The sequence below is a fragment of the Numenius arquata genome, chromosome 12, assembly GCF_964106895.1.
Source record: "Numenius arquata chromosome 12, bNumArq3.hap1.1, whole genome shotgun sequence".
NCBI lineage: Eukaryota > Metazoa > Chordata > Aves > Charadriiformes > Scolopacidae > Numenius > Numenius arquata.
Genome location: NC_133587.1, coordinates 32,570,273 through 32,587,706, shown reverse-complemented (window position 1 = coordinate 32,587,706; position 17,434 = coordinate 32,570,273). Strand labels below are relative to the sequence as shown.

Sequence of the window (17,434 nt, the reverse complement as noted above, 5' to 3'; positions counted from 1 at the left end):
ATCAGGGACTTAAGCTGTTACTGTGACTATATACATTGCTTTATCAAAAGAATTATTCTGTTGTAATCCAATGTGGTGTTAAAATACAGGGAGTTTAAGTGTGCAACAGAACAAAAGGGAAAGCAGAAAGACTGGAATTCCTACCTAGAGTAATCAACTGCTTTACCTCTGTTGCTCCCTTAGACTTAACCTTTGTCTCTAAGCTGTAAATACTTACAGGAAGTAACTTCCTTTTTCTACCTGCACCTGAACATCTGCTATGGTTTTGGGATGTCACAGCAGCAAGACACACCCGAGAAGGGATGAGAGGCAAAAGGACAGCGAACTGAGCTCTAGGCCTTTGGGTTTCCCTGTCTGACAAGGTAGACGTGGACCAGTCTCTGTGACCCAAACCCTGCAGAAGTAACTCTCTGTTTATTCTGCACTCACAGCGGGTGCTGCATTCCTCTCTCACTTCAGTCTTTTCAGCTACAGCTAAGCGTGAGAGGGCAGGCCAAGCCGCCTTCCAAGAATCGGGTGGTGAGCCACTCGCATGCTGGAGACAGATTCCCCTCTCCAGCCTCTGGCAGAGGCGGGTGGGCGCTCCCACCCGCACACCCCCAGCCGCCCGCCGGGCCTGCAGCGGGGCTCACTCGGGACGGCCGGGCCAGACACCCCCGATCAGCGCAAGGCACACTCCGACTAACCCCGGAGAGACCAGCCCCACAACACGGGACCCTGCCGCAGCCCCAGCAAGGCTCCGGGCACCGGAGAGCTCCCACGGAAAGGGATACCCAGGGCACCCACAGCTCCACACGCGGTGCTACTCCGCCACTACCGCAGAGAGGATGAGTTAACTCTGCCCGGCAGAACTCCCTCCCCGCTCTGTTGCTTTCCACCGGAGACGCCCGCCATGTTCCCCACATCGCCCCCGCCTCAGGCGCCGCCGGGGGAAGGGCGCCAAAGGGGCCGCCCGCCCCCTCAGCCTCGCGCCGCCTCGCACCACCTCCCCCACCCCACCTGCCAACTGCCTCCGAGCGTAACCGCCCCGCCCCCCCCGCCGCAACGGCCGCCGCTCGAGGCGGCAGCTCGGCTTCTGATTGGCCCCTCGGCCCGCCCGTCAGCCGCCGCTCGTGAAGGGGCGTTGGAAGGCGGTGCCGGGTGGCGCCGCGTAGCCCTGTCAGCGGGAGCGGGGAGAGGAAGCGGCGGCGGGGGGCGCGGCGGGCGGTTGGCTGCGATGTGAGAGCTGCATCTCTCCTCCGCTCTCTCCTCGCTGCTTTTTTTGAGGCGTTTTTCCCGGAGTTTTTCACACAGCCGCCCCCTCCCCTCATTTTTTTTTTCTATAGAAATATATCTGTCTGTAAAAACACGCCTACACTGCTTTTTGGGTTTTTTTTCTTTTTTTTTTTTTTTTTTTTTCCGGGTTCTTTTTTCCGCTGAGGCCAAATACTCGATCCAGCGGAGCGTGTACCTCGGGTAGTAGGGCAGAGCCCCGCGGCCAGGGGCTCCCTCAGGCACCTCGCTCCGTCTCGCCTGCCGGTGCCACCCCCGCAGCGCCATGGATCACCAACCCAAGTTCTTCGAGAACCTGTCGGGCACCGGGAAGGCCATCGGGGTGCTGACCAGCGGCGGCGATGCCCAAGGTAACTGCTCACGCTGTTCCCTCCGGGAGCGTGTGGGGAGAAGGAGAGGAAGGAGAGGCAGATGAGGGAGCGTGTGTGTGTGTGCCTGTGTAGGAAACTGCGGGCGCGGTGGGAAATGGGGGCAGCGGAAAGGGTGAGGAGCCCCTCAGGGGATGGTATGAGGGAGGCAGGAGCGCGAAGGGCCTCCCAGGCGGGCAGGGCGCCCATGCGGGAGGCTGGGGAAGGAGCCGGTGGGTGTAGTAGGAAGCATGGGCTGCCCCGGGGGTGGCTGCGGGAAGCCGCGCCGGTGAGGGGCACATGGTAGTGGAGAGAGAGAGGGCGTCTGGGAGCGGGCCACACCAGATCGCCGTGATTCTCGGGTTCCTCTTCCTGTGCTGGCCTTCGAGCTATTTCTCTTACTGTAATCATTTAAAAGATAATTTTTGCGAGGCCCGGGCGCCTAAGCTGCGAACATACCCTCATCCTCCCTCCCTTTCTCGTCACATTTCCTCCGAGCTTGTCTTGGCAGGGAAGAGGATAGAAACGCTCCAGTAACTTTTTACCACCAAAATGTCTTCACTGCTCGGGAGATGGTGGGGAGAGGAGAGTGAGGAGGGAGAGTGGATGGCTGCTGTGAGAGGGGGAGGAGGTCGTGTTGCCTTGCACAGCGGGTGGGAGGCTGCCTGTACTGCTGGGGCTCTGCCAGCCCTCGCTTCATCTGCTTTTCACTTCATTTTGGCACCAGGAATACTTCTGTGTTCCTACCCATGATTTAGAAAGCTCACATGGTAGTTTACTGTCTAGCTCCGTATGAGTATGTTGGAAACGTGTTTCACCTCCTAAATCTCTTCAGTGTAGAGGGAGTCCTGGCTACAGGACAGGATGAACAAAAGAGCTATAGACTTTTAAGAGGGAAGAAAAGAGATGAGACTTGAAAGTGCATGAAAACATGACTTCATGACTAAGTCTATTGTGATCATTTCCCCTTTTCTACCAGAAAATTTCATATATATTAATAGTTGGAAGCTTCAGTTAATTAAGATTTCAAATGTGCAATGCTCCATGCTGTTTGAGTGGACCCTTGCTCTGCTTTTGCCCGGAGAGTTGTTTACTGGTGATTGCTTTCTACCTCCTTTACTTAAATTATTTTATTTTTATTTAGAGTGTCTCTAAAGTCCTTTCACTTAAAGAAGAAACGGCACCCATTCGCGTTTGTGAAGGGAATAGAGAGCGAGGGGAAAAAAATGCCCCTCTTTAGTTGTTGTGCGGGCTCGGTGGTTTAATGACCATTTTCCCCAGCTTTTTACATGGGGACTCGCGACTAGGACGTTCCGTCCCGGGGGGCGAGGGGGTGCAGGCGGCCGCCTCTCCCTCCTCCCCTGGCTCTCCGTGGAGTGGCAGCGTGCGTGGACCGGTGTCTCCGCGCTCCCTCCCGCCGCCGCTGTGTACGTGATCCGCTGCGAGTCGCTGCAGATTCCGCCTCTTTGCGTCATCCGAGCCGGGAGAAGCATCCTCCCTCCCTCTCTCCCTCTGCCCGCTGGAATAACGGGGAGCCCCGGGGTTTACCTGGGATTATCTGAAACGCTTTCTAATCAGGGGTGGGAGGGATTTGATACCAATCGGAGAGGAAAATGTTGTGGTTTCGGAGAAAATGCAAGTTGATGCCAGTAAATGGCTTCTCTTTTGCCTCTCGCTTGGGTTACACTTGTTCAGCCCTTATCCACAGTTTGGTCTGTGTCATAAATCCCACTGCTGAATGATCCTAGGAGGGACTGTGAATCTAGGCATCTCTGTTTCAATGGTCTGGTCACCAAATCGCCATTTTAATTTTAAAGTGTGACAGGGCATTGCCTCAAGCAGCAGCAGCAGTGTGTTCAGCAAGAGGCTGAGCCCTGCTGCCTGCTTCCGTGTGGCTGGACATTATATAATGCAACAGCAGATGTATCTCTTTTTATAAAGTATTGATCTGCTCTTGCCACTGTGTGAATGAAAGCATTTAAAAGACTTGCAGAATCCACGGGTAACATTTAGACTTCATTATCTGTCAGACTGCAACTGCAGCCTGTTTACATGGAGGGGTGAAAAGTAACAGCTTGTGAAAGTTGCTGTCTGAGGAGTGAGGTTGTCACGAAGACCAAACAAAGTAAACTGGATGCCTTCCAAGTTGTTTTGTAGGCAGTATTGTCCTAACTTAGAAGAACAAGGGAAAAAAAAAACCACAACAAACCAACGTTTTAGAACTGATCGTTTCAACTGAATTACACAATGCAGTTGAGGTTCATAACCCTATACTGTCTTGGTAACATTATAGATGTGTAAAATATGCAACCTCAGGTCTGTTGGTGTGCTGGCTTAGGAGTTAAACAAGGGACAGAATGAGTCATGCCCTGTCAAGGTCATTTGCCTTCTGTAGGACAAATATGCAAGAGAAGTGAAGTTGTGAAGTATAAGCAGAAGGAAATATGCTGCTCTTACTGCAGAGCTGGTTGAAAATATATGTGCAAACAAACTGTGGGTGAGGCAAAACTATTAACTCTGAAGTGGGCCAAAAAAGTACTTATATAAATACGTATATATATATATTTAAAAAAAAGAGTTCCAGTCTGCTGTTTTTTTGTTTGCTTGGAACATTAGAAATCTTCAGAATATCTGTAATGCAAACTAAACTCACAGGAAATTGAGTGGAAGGAGCACCCATTAGTGTTGCAGTAAACATGTAATCTTCATATCAATAGATGACTTGATTTGTAAATCTTAGCCAAAACAAAATATGCTTGAAATGATTTTAAAAGTGCCTTTGCTCTTATTGTACTTTTTAACAATTTAGAAGTAGCATGTAAATTACACAAGCCTTTCTATTTATAGGACATATTAAGTTTTAAATTCCCCACAATTGTAGTATTTCTTTGCAAGGTTTTTTTTCCTGTTTTTCCTTTTTACTAACTCTGCAATATTAAAGACTATAGAAAGTGTAAATGTCATACTGGAACTATTACGATCTAGTCACCATATTTTAAACACAGGTATATTCTTTTGTTTGGTGGAGTTAATCAGTGATTTATTTCACAGGAGAAGAGAATTGTATTTTGTGCGCTTAATGTATGTAAGTACTAAACTTAGCAGTCCATCACTTTAGCTAACCAGCTCTTAAATTGTTAACTAAAACAAGTACTTTCCACCATAATCACAAGTTCAGAGGCAAAAGAAGTTTTGACAATTGATTCTCAAGATTTATGAGTTAGCTCAGTTTCTGGACTATTTCTAAGTTTTAGTGGTTGCAGCTCAGAAAGGTGGATTAATAACTGGGTTTTAAGTCATGCTTCTGTCTTCATTTTGTGGGACTCTCTGGCCATAGTCTGCTTCAGGTTGTGAAGTACACTGGTTATATTTTACACTGGTTGCCAGTGGCTGCCACAGACCATTTTGGCTGCCGTAGGTCACTTATCTTCATCCAGCCTCCAATGAGACTGCCTATTCTTGGGCCACGATAGATATGCTCAACAGCAGGATCAACGTCATCTGAAAGCTTCTGACAGAAGGCGATTGTGTACTGTTCGGGAATGATGTGTTTGTGGGCACTTCAAGCTGTTGCCCAATTTACTGGCTCAAGATTATTGTCTTTGAATGTGATGACATTATTTTTGAGATAAACTTTTGACTTTAGTGTTGTGGAAGACAGCATAAGTAAGGGATTTAGGAATTACATGGTAATGGTCTGGAATATCATAGACCATGACTGATGAAGTAAAGATCTACATATCTCTACGTTTGACTGTTGCAGGCTTCTCAACATTTCAAGGCATATTTAATTCAGTAGTGTAGATTTATTACTCTTGTCCTGGTACTTTTCAGTGGCAAAATATCTTCTTCCAGTGTACAAACAAAAAAACTTCCATGCCTTGAGCAAATATTGATCTTTGAAATAGCTAAAAGGAACCCTATAGTCTCTTGGATTTGAGAGTTTTGGAATACTACAGACCATGACTGTGGAAGCAAAGATCTACATACTTGTGATGTTCCTCGGAAGCATTACAGGCTTCTGAGGAACATCAGAAGACGTATGTAATATGGTAGTGCAGATGTACTGATCTTGTCCTGGTAGCATATGATGGAAGAAGAAATTTTGCCACTGAACAAGCAAAATAAAATAAATAAATACCTGCGCGCCCCTGTCGTGCCCCCCCCACCCCCCCGTACCCCACTGTAAACCAAAACAACCCATGTTCCTTTTATGTCTTTCAAATTACATAGTTTATTTATTAACACATAATTTGAAGGTAGTCCCAAGAAATTTTTGAATTCTATCCCTCCAAAAAGGCATCTTTCCAGAAAATAATAGCGTGTGTGTATAGTCACGCATATAAAATACATATATATGTGTCCACATATATAATATTATGATATAATTGTGTAAAATTAAGGAACGTAATTATTAATGAATGAGTTTAACTTTTAATGCATTTAATATTTTGGAGGAACTGATTCTATAATTAGTGGATTCTACAGTTGAAACTAGTTCCTTAAGATATTTTTTTAAATATTGAAGGAGGAGATATGTATGTAGTATAGATAATATAATATTGTATATATTTGTGCAGTAGAATGTTCTGATCTAATACAGTGTTACTGTTTAGAAAAATTTTGTAGTATTTTCTTCAGGTATCTAGAATCATTATTGTGATTACATGCAATAAAATCTGTTATATAATTAAAAGGAAATGGAACACACCCAAATTGTTTTCTTAACGATTTGTTCAGTACTTGAATTTGACTGCTTCTCATGTTTCCTTTTGAGGATTATAAGCTCTTACATCATTACTGATACATTTACATAATTGAATAAAGTCTTCCTGTTTGGTACTATTTAGACATTTTCCTTAGTTTGTGTGTTTTGCTATATAGTCTTTTAAGTCAGAATCTTTGTTCAGGGTAGCGCTTAAATGTATGTGCTAAGTCATTAAGCATGCATTAAAGCCAATGTTTATCTTTAAAATTGGTGGTGCTTAAGTATTTCTTGATGCTTGTCCAAGATGCATAGTTTTGATTTTTTCTTTTATATGGTTAGTGTTACAGTTACAGTTAGTTATTTAAAGGCCTGACTAGCTGACTAAAGTGCGGAAAACTTGGCTTAAACACAAAATAGTGTTTTAATTTTGCTCAGAGTCCTCCGTTTTAGTGGTGCAGTGTGGAACAAGATGTAGGCATGGGAGAAGAATTCTATTTTGGGGAAGGGAGTGCCTTTAAAATAATTTAAAGATTTCTGCAGTACTTGTAACCCTGCTGTGAAAATTACTACCTTTAAAGACAATTGAATAGACAATATCAAGAAGGACAGTAAATTATCAGCTCTTAAATTAATTTCAGACATTATGTGAAGCCGTGTAAATAGTTGCAGATTATTTAATCTTTGCTGAGTCCAAAAGAACAAAATAAATCTTTACCTCTGTCAAAGGCAAAAGGAAGTGGTAATTCAGAAAGATTTTAAATAATTCTTATGTCATAAAAAAATACTAGTTTTACTTGTGGCTTTCTTTTGAAGCTATTCTAATCCTCTATGTATATCAGGCTATATTTATTATTCAGGGCTAAATCCACAGTTAACCCAGTAAATCTCTTTTTCAGTAACAAGCATATAATTACATTTCATAGTCATTATGGTAATTCACAAATACCATTGTAAGACTCCACAAATAATCAAATACAGCAACATTTTGTTAGACAAGTTCCATGGAGACTTCATGAAATTATCTGAATTTACATACTTTGTCACTGCAAGCAGTGTATTCAGATTTAGGTAGCCGACATGTAAAAGTCTAAAGCTTCAGTGTTTTAACTGTATTTTGTAGGTATCAAATTATAACACTCTTAAGTCTTCAGCCCTTCTGAAATGTAAGCCACTTCTTTAGGAGCTTGCCAATAAGCACCCAAGCCCCTTTTCTGTATAAAGAGATAAAATATACATCACTAAATAATAGTAAACTGTATGTTGCATAAACTTACAAAGTTAAAGTGATGGTACTGAGAAGATGCTTTCTGTCTCTAATTCGTGGGGTTTTTTCCCTGGGCTTTTGCCCTTTCTTACAGGTAAATTGTGAATTTTACTGATTTTTTTTTTTTTTTCATGTAATACACATGGAAATTGGAAAGCATGCACTGAGAAAGTATGTGGCTGTATTATGAATATATTCACCTGGAAAGAATTAGTGGATTTGTCATTTCAAGAAATAAATGCTTATATTTTACGCTGGTTTAGAAGAAGTATGACCATTAAGCCAAGTCAACATTTGTAGGCTAATTTATACATAATGAAGGCATGACAGATCTGGAGGATTTGTAATAAGAACAGAGTAACTACCCTTCTTTAAAATATTCTGATACATGGATAGGATACATGACTGCTAAAGCAGAATGTGAGCAAGAAACAGATAAAAGACAAGTATGTGTCTTTGGTAGACATGAATGTTTATGTTTAATGTCTTCCTATTTTATTAATATTTATTTTTGCTGACAAAACTATTCTGCTTTAGCCTGTTTGGATCACAGATGCTTTTTCTTTATTCTAATGAGATATTTGGAATACAGAGACAGTACTGAACATATAGTGGATACCTGAAACAGTCTCTAGTATTTTTTTTTCTCGGGTATCAAATGGGTGAGGTGACAAAGCTGAACTTCAAGAACAGAAGGTTCTTAAAAGGACAGTTCTGAGTAATCCTCACCTGGTGAGGATGAACTTTTTCCCTTCAGAAAATGAACCTTTTAGCTGCTCTTCTAGAGTTCTGCAGCTGAATGGATAATACAAAAAGCTGTTTTTGTCTCTAAAATAAAACCCTTTCCCAAACAAAAAGTGACAACATTCCCCCCCCCAAAAAAACCCAACCAACCAAACTCCAAACTTCAAAACCCAAATTACCAGAAAACCTCTCTACCAACAAAACAACAACAAAAAACCTAAACATCCCACACATGTGCGTTAATAGAAGCAAGCTGTGGGCTTTGAAAGGAGTAGTTTGTGCTTGTGTCTTCCCTGTTTGAGGAAAATGGCAGTGTTGTGAAGAACTGTCAGTTTTATAAAGTTAAAGGTCTTTGTCTCAGCTTTCCAGGGGATGTTGTCTGTGAGGGGGATTGGTGAGGGTGTTCTTTTTGTTGTGACTGCTGTTTCACTGAGGAGGTAACTTTGTGTAGTGGGTCTGTTTTAATCTGAGACTTGGCATGCATGCTAACTTTCTTTTCAGTACAGCCAGTCAGATGAGATTCTCAGTTTTTCTTTGGCATCGTCTGGTTCAATGTCCAAAGCTGTGCTTTTAACTGTCTTGGCATTTGAGAACTTTTTCCAGCTCTGCCACAAGGCAAGGCTGACTCTGGCTGAGAGAATTCTTGCTGCTATTTCCTAATACAGAATTGATGTGAAAACACTGTTACTCATAATTTTGGTCTTAAGGCTAAGTGACATCTGTACAAACAAAAAGCAACTTATGATTTTGGCAAACTTAATTTTTTGTTTCACATTGGGCAGCTTCAGGGACTTTCTGGTATGTTCCCAAGTAATAAACCTTTGAGATCTCAGTCTCATTCTTGATTCAGGTAAGCTGTTACAGCTCAGTATTTTTTCCAGTAATGGTGGATAGTGTAGGAATAGATCTTTATGGCTCACTGTGTTGTGGGTTTACCCAAAAGTTACTGACTTTTTACATCTCCAGATAGGTGAATGCTTAATGCCTATGTCAAGCAGCAGAGCTGACAATGCTTTGCTATTTTGATATTAAATGCAACAGATTGGAAGAATCAGTGCTGAATATTTTGTATTGTCACGTTTCTGGCATCCCTCTTCAACTGATGTGCCGAGGCTATTTCTTTCACAGTGGCCTAATAACTTCTTCTGTCCTCATGCTTTGCATAATCTCTTGTGTCTAAGTGGTATGGAAGCAATTAGTTTATTACTTTCAGGAACTTCTGAGTAATGAGTAAGGTAATACGGTATCTGAAGGGATGGGTTATAACAGAAATTCATTTGATCCATGTAGAGGGACCAATGGAGCTTTCACTGTTGCTCAGGAGGTTAAGCGTTTGACCATTGGACTTCAATGGAAGATTTCACGCTAGTATGAATAGTCAGATGTCTGTGAGCAGAGAATTCCAATGTGAGGTTGCAATTCTGGGAACCAAAGTGGCATTTAGGCACTTTTCTGTCAAATGAGTCCATGTGGCATTTCTTGTGTTAATTTACTACTACTTCTGTCTTTTTAAGTGGGCAACCGTCCATGTCAGGAGCTTTGGCTGCGATCCCCACAAAATACTGTGTATACGTTACTTTGGAAAGCTCCAGAAAAAGAACTGTTACAATATTATTTTGCCGTTGGAGAAGCTAAATTTAAACTGGCTGATTATTTTATATTTCAGATAGAAAACTAAGCATTGTTGTGAAATGAATTTACTTTCTGGTTTAGTAGCTGTTACTTTTACAATGCTGTTCTACAATCAGCAGCAATTTAATCTCTGATTAACACACATACTGGCATCCATATAATTATTGTAGCAAAGCAAATAGTTCTACACCCTTCATATTCATGGGCTGATTGCACTGTCATTAAGCAAATTTCTGTTTTAATAGATGCTAATCATTGTCTTTGTTTAGGAATGAATTAATGTTTCCTTTTTTATAGTATTTATACTATACGCAAAATATTGGATAACCTGTAACAATGTGTCTTTGCTTTTTCTTCCCAGGTATGAATGCTGCTGTGCGCGCAGTAGTACGCATGGGAATCTATGTAAAAGCCAAAGTGTATTTTGTTTACGAGGTTAGTTTTTGTTCATTATGTATTTGTCTTCTGACTATAGTTCAGTTTTTGTGGAAAGTTCATGGAGAGTGAATAGTATAAATTAAAAAATGATGTAGATGTCATTACCTTTCATCATATTAATGTTTTATTCCATATTTTTCATTTTTGTGGAAAATACTTTTTACAATGTATGTGCTAAAACTATTTCATTTAAAAGTAATTTTTTTAATATATGGAATTCTTCACGTGAAGCTTGAAAGAAGTTTGAAAATACTGAGAAAACCAGAGATGGTTGTCACCCAGCAGTGAGCTATGTATTTGTGTACTTGTTAGTTTTTTAGGCCAAAATATTGTACTTTATAAATACCTTCCTAAACCTAGTTAAATTACTAATTCTTAACCATTTGACTTTCCCCCAGTTCATTTTCCTAGGGTATGATAAGGATGTGCCATTGCCCTCATATCGCAGATTACCCAGCTTGGTTTTGATCAAGAGTACTATCAGGCTGGTGCAAGCTTTCCTGGCTTATAGGTAGAAAGTTGTAAGTGAAAAAAACTCCAGTCAACAAACAAAAAAGACCCCACCAAAAACCCTGTATCGTCAGTAGAGTGTCCAGACATCAGAATTTTGTGGTTGAAGCATGTGACTGTGTGTGCATGAGGATTCTTACCTTCTGTAACAATTATTTGATATGAAAAAATGGTGAGACAAGTTTAATGTAAATGCCAAAATGATACTATCTGTGTATGTCTTATGGGAAGATTAAGTTATATTTAGACTTCTGCCTGAAGGAAAGTTTCAGTTTTTATAAAATTCGTGGATTAACAATGCAGTAAATATATTTAGCAAGAAGTCATTCTGTTCACACTGGAATTCCTGTACAACTCCTTAGAAGTTTGAGGTAATTACAAATCATAATAAACATTTGATATAGGGCAAACTTGGTAGGTTTTAATTATATTAAAATATAAAAATATGGAGTACTAGAATTCATAGAAGTGCTAGAAAGAACTTCAGTTTTAGTTTTGTGCATTCAAAATATACAATTTAACTTTAAAAGGTAGCTGTTTGTGCAGTTTCTTTCTGTGTCTGCTTATTCCTATAGTTCATTTACTAAAGAGTACCGTAGTGTATTGAAATGCAAATAAGCAGAGCACTGTGCTCCAAAATTCTTTTGTATTACAGTGCTACAGCAAGTAGCTCTGAATACTTAGTGTGTGCTAATTACATGGCCAGTGTCTAGAATTCCTTCAGTGTTCAGCTGTTTTGCAGGCTTGCTGAAATGGGTCAGACACTTTTCTGGAAATAAGGAGGGGTTTTTGCTGTGTTTAAAGGCTAGAACTTGGATTATTTATTTTTTTTAATTATGCTTAACTTTAGAATTACCATCTTTGTAGTTCATCTTACAGTATGTTTACTTTTGTCACCTTTTAAAAACTGTTTTGTATCACAAAGTGCATTCAATGATAAATTTCCAGAGAAATTTGGATATTTCTGTTTTTCTGAACTTAGCAAAACCTCACTATTTAAGTTGTTAGTTTCTCTGTTAATTGCTAGTTTGCCAATGTGAAGTCACAGCTATTTCAGAATGAAAATCAATTGTAAACATCAAGTCAATGTTGGCATTCTGAGTTTCCATTATGTATTGTCTTTCTATCTTAATTGTAACAGTGTAGTAGGAGACAAATGCATATTTCATTGGAAGAATGGGTAATAGCTTTGAAAGAGATCTTTGCTTCTAGATTAGTCCATTCAGGAAGGACCGAATGCCAAACTTTTCCTCTCTGACTTTGTGTTAATTAAAATATGAAGTCACTTTTCTTTCACAATGCATATAAGTACTTCAGAAAAACACTGTTGCGAGCTTTGAAATGAAACTACTATTTAATTTCAGCACTTTGAAGTAGGAAACAGATGCAGGGACAAATGTTATAGAAGATAAAAATTTTAGGGTAAGCCTTGTCACTAACGATCCCTGTTATAAGCTTCTGCATGATGTATGCAGAGGAGATGTACTTTTGTATATACTTGAAGTTACTTAATACTTTTAATAAGGTCTTTCTGAATTAGTGTTTATTAAATGCAGACTTCAGTGTGTTAAGCAATGAGAATAGTATATCTTTAGCCCACGTTTTGAGTAGGCATTTTAACTAGGCACACACATGTCAAGGTAAAGTGATACTTGTATTGAAGCTGCTCTGAAAAAGTGAAGAAAAAACCTGAAATGGCAACATCTGAAAGGTGAAAAATGTTTTCTTAATTGGACCCAAAAATGGAGTTAAAGGTCTCAGCCTTTTCAAGCCTACTTTGCTGCAGTTGTCATACACTTTTTCTCCTGTAACTTTCTCTGTCATAGGAACTTCTTTTTGCACTGTAAAACCATCTGTCTTCTACAGTTGTGGCCAAAAGTAGCTCCATATTCGAAGTAAAGCAACAACTCTATTTACCTTGTGTTTCCTAACTCCATTATGCTTCATTTTGTGATGAGAGAGATGTTACCAAGATAAATAAATGTTGACTACGGTCTATATATAAGTAATTTTCTAGACTTCTAAGTCAGGTTTATCAAAGACTGAAGAATGAAACACTTAGATCCGTGGGCTATTGGAACATATTTTCTTTCCCAAAGGGAAAAAAAAAAAGAAACCCATGTGAAAATTAAACCTATAAAATAGTTTATATAAAAAATATAATAAATTATATTTATAATATATAATTTATACAGAAACCTAATTTTGTAGCAATAAAATTTAAAGAAAAACTTTTATCTTAATGCATTGAAATTAGCACACTTGAAAATTTTGCAATTAATCTTACTCTGCAGCTGCCTAGTTTCATGGTTTTTTCATATTAACATCTTTCAGTATTTAATTTTAGTATATAAACAGTCTGTAGTCACCCTCAATGACTAGTGTCACATTATTCCTCAAATCTACCCCAATCTGAATTAAAATTTGAATACCTGTGAATTTATTTCACTCATGCTGTGCAAATCTAGGAGATGGAAATACATCTAAAAGTACCAGACTGCTCTAGGAGGCTAGTATAAATTTTTTCACTAATCAGAACTGATCTAAAAGTTATTCTTCATTTTCGTTTGTTTTTTATTTTTTCAATTGAGAATGAGAAGAAAAAGTGATGCCTGTCATTTATGGCAATTAATTTTAGAAACTGAGGTCTTAAATATAACATAATACAAATAACCTGCCCTTTTTCCAGGATTGAAGCACATAGTTCCCAGTGGATGCGTGCTCTTACTACTAAGCTATGGGACTTTTAGATTCTTCATCTTGATTAAGAATCTTTTTATCAAGAGGCCAGCATTGGAAATGCAATGGTACGGCAGTCATGGATTTCTGTGAGGAAAGCTTCATGTCTTTTACGTGGTGGTTTGTGCTCTCAGTGATGCTAGTATTTTATGTTGTTGAGCAATAGCTAAAAAACCTCAGTAAGTAAACTTAAGTAACTGTTAAGCCCCCAAATGTCTCGCATGTAACATATCAGAAGATGGCTTGTTCTTTTTTGAAAGCTTTTGTTTGTAGAGTTAAGATTGGAAGCAAGGTTTGCTGTCTCTGCCGCTCCCTCCAGGAGTTTCAGTGTAAGTGTATGTACCCTGTGAACACATGACCAACAGAGACTTCCTCTTGTTCATCTTTGAATATTCAGATTTTGGGTAGAGGAAGGAATAAGCATAAAATGGGGTTGATCTTCAAGTATAGTGCTTGCTGTATTTTTCACAATTTGCATTTTTCCATTCTTCCCCCATAATTTTAGTAAGTTAGTACCCAAGCTGCTATTTTTAGAATCTAAGTAAGACTATTTTTTTAAAAATGTGAATTGACAGCTCTCCTCTTCTTATTAAGGTCTGTATTCACATTTGCCAGTAATTTTCAGTAACCAAACAACTGAAACATTTTTATCAAATGGTTCAACACTGTTAAAAGTTAACTTCCACCTTTAAAATGGATTTTCCAGTCTCCAAGTTAGAATCAGTGATTAAATAACTAAAATGATGAATGGAAATCATGATCATTATTAATACTTCAATTATAATTGGTCATCTTTTTCCCTATAGATGTCTAGAAAGTTGTTTTAATTCTATGGCTTTTGTGTCTTTTAATGGTATGGAAGAACAGTATGGAAGTTCTAGCTACATTCTTCAGAGCTAGCTTACATATGCTACTTGGCAAGCAGAACTGAGTTAGGAAAAGCTAATGTAACAACGAACATGGATCAGGCCTGTTCCAAAAGCTCCCTGTCCTTACCTTGTCATGGGAGGAATTGTTAATACTATTGCTTGTCTACACAGAGACAGTAGGACTGATGTGGACTCCTGACCTGAGTGCATGAGCTCTTTCTGCATTAAAGATGTAGGGTGCAGGAGTCCTAGCTATTAGGTGTTTCAAATCTTACAGACAATTTCAAATAGTAGTTCACCCAATTTCTTCTTCCTTGTGTTTTAGATTTGTTAATACAATAGGAATTTTCATCCGTGAGTCTCATAAGATGTATATAATTATGTATATATTTACAATATATAATACCTTCTTGGATCTACTTTACTTTTCCTCTCTGTATATATTTTTGTCAACTTGGAGTACAGTTTACTAAAGTCAGTGTTACAAACTGAGTTAGAATGCAATATCACACTATTATTTCAGGATTTGTTGCCTGTGAATCTTTGTGTTGTCGTAGTTGCCAATAGGAACACTGATAGGAAAAGCTTTCAATCTATTACTGAGTTGATATAAGGAACACAATATTCTTTGCTTTAAAAACAAAAAACAAGCAAACTTTTGATAACTTACTGATTTATTAGCTTTCATCAAGCTCAGTTGGATCCACTGGAATGTTTCTGTCTAAAGAACTTTGCACTTTATCTGAGAAATCAACTTTTTAAAAGAAAAATTCTATGTAGATTAAGCATTACTTTTCTTCCAACTTGTTCTAATTTTGAAGGCATTGTGCAAATAATGTCTTAGCTTCGAGTCATTATGTGTATATATTCGTATACCAGACAGTATTAGATACATATCAGAGTTATCTGGAGAGTGTACATAATATTGAAAAGATCTGTTGAATGACAGAAATTAGAGACAGGTTGTTTTCCACCTAGCTGGCTCTTTACTGTTATTTGATGATCTTATATGTAAATTCATTAGCCAAGTCTCACTGAGCAGAAACTGTTACACTTTCTCCTTGGAATCTGTACTAGAATCCTTGAAAGCTTAATCTGAGTAACTTGTACTTTTGCTGAGTCCAGGTTGTCTTAATATTCTTATCCTATCATGCTAGTGAGGGACTCCAAGTATGATATAGTAATTCATATAATATATATGGCTTTTTAAACCAGTGTAGACTTAGTACATTTCCAAGTTACTACTTACTAGATAAAATCTGCATGTAGTCTAGATTGTGCCAAAGTAAGTGTCTCCAGTTTATGTCAGTTTTGCTGTCTTCTAAATTCTTAGATTTCTAGTTCCACCTGATTTATGACTGAGAACTCTAAAACTAAATATGTACAGAGTTGCAAGAACTTAATACAGAAGAAAAGTTAACTGATTGTTCCTCAGCATGATTATCCACTTGTACACATAGTCTAAAAATGGAGACGTAAACATGGTCATGTTTATTTTTGGGGGGTTTTTTGGTTGTTTTTTATGTTGTGGGTTTTTTGTTTTTCCTTAACCTAGCATGTTTTCTTCCCTTTGGATTTAAATGAATGTCAAAAAGTTTAATGGTAACTCCAATTTTATTCTAGTGTCTGTATCAGTTAGATTTTTCCAGGTGAGAAATTTGCAGTATTTTCTTATTTTTAAAAAAATCAGTGTTCACAGTATCACCTAATGGAAAAAAAAATCTGTAATTGTCACTGTCTTTCTGCTAGTGTTTATGAATAGAGTTAATGAAGCCAGGCATAGCAAAACCCTTCAGCTGCTCACTGGATAGTTTTCCTTCTTTCAGCTAAGTGTAGTTCTTTCTGTACTACAGCATGCATAGGTTTCTGAAGACCATTTGAGTTAAAGTATTAAGGATTTCTTAAATGCATGACTAAAAGTTGTATTTTTCTACTAAATTTCTTTCATCTTTTATTGTGTGACTGCCTTCAAAAAAGAATAAAGATTATATGACCTGATTTCTTCTTCCTTTATGAAAATTTTTTTTGTTGTTGCTCTTTGTTTTGTTTTGCTTATACCTGCCTTGGGGGAAAAAGTGTACAAAGTGTTATGAAGTCAGATATTTTTCAAAGATCATGACCTTAGATTGAGGTAATGGTTTTAGGAAGCACATTTTAGAATGCTTTTCAAAGTTCTTCTGTCTTTGTAGTTTTTCAAAAATACCTGTATATTTATTCCAAGAAAGAAGAAATACGTTGCTGTTCTAGTTTATAAGCTCTGTAATCTGTGTAAAGTATTACTTTTTCTTGAAGTTGCCTTTGGAACTGATCTTTTAGGAAGAGGCTTTGTTTGGCTTTTTTTTCCCCCTGCTAGAATTGTTGTTATACCTAGTTATACCTGCTAGAATGTTGTTTCATTTAAACTGAGTATTTTTTTTATTCAGAGTTTTTGATTACTTTGTTGCATTAAAATATACAAGGTGAGTATCACTGCAGCAGAAACATTACACAATTTTTTAAAATCAGACCTCTAAATACTTTTTCTGTTTCAGGGTTACCAGGGAATGGTTGATGGGGGTGATAATATTGTAGAAGTTTCATGGGAAAGTGTCTCAAGTATCCTGCAAGTGGTAAGTGTTACAGCGTGGAAAAGGAGACCCAAACCCTCTCTCTTTAAACAGGGAACCAAAATTCTAGGTCCAGGCAATTTCTGTAATTTTGCATTCAAATTCTGTGATGACTGAGTGACAAGCACATACCACTTTTAGCAGAGCCTGATTTCTACAGTATGGATGTTTGACACTTTCTAAAGATCTTTCTGTGGTCTTGTATTTGGTGCACAGAAATAATCATAGAGTCATAGAATGGTTAGAGTTGGAAGGGACCTTAAAGATCGAGTTCCGACCCCCCTGCCATGGACAGGGACACCTCC

At 38.7% G+C, this 17,434-nt stretch overlaps 1 protein-coding gene across 8 annotated transcripts in view; it reads left to right on the top strand.

Annotated features, from left to right (window-relative positions):
* Window positions 1-1,173: 1,173 nt before the first annotated feature.
* Window positions 1,174-17,434, top strand: part of PFKP (phosphofructokinase, platelet) — a 47,442-nt gene continuing 31,181 nt past the window's right edge. For 5 of the 8 annotated variants that reach the window (XM_074157416.1, XM_074157413.1, XM_074157409.1 and 2 more), the window contains exons 1-3: window positions 1,405-1,622; window positions 10,329-10,402; window positions 17,055-17,132. In XM_074157416.1, coding sequence (XP_074013517.1) covers window positions 1,538-1,622; window positions 10,329-10,402; window positions 17,055-17,132 — 237 coding nt within the window. In that variant the 5' untranslated portion in view covers window positions 1,405-1,537. Of the gene's footprint in view, window positions 1,623-10,328; window positions 10,403-17,054; window positions 17,133-17,434 lie in introns of all 8 variants that reach the window. The other 3 variants (XM_074157415.1, XM_074157414.1, XM_074157411.1) reach the window with 3 other exon arrangements.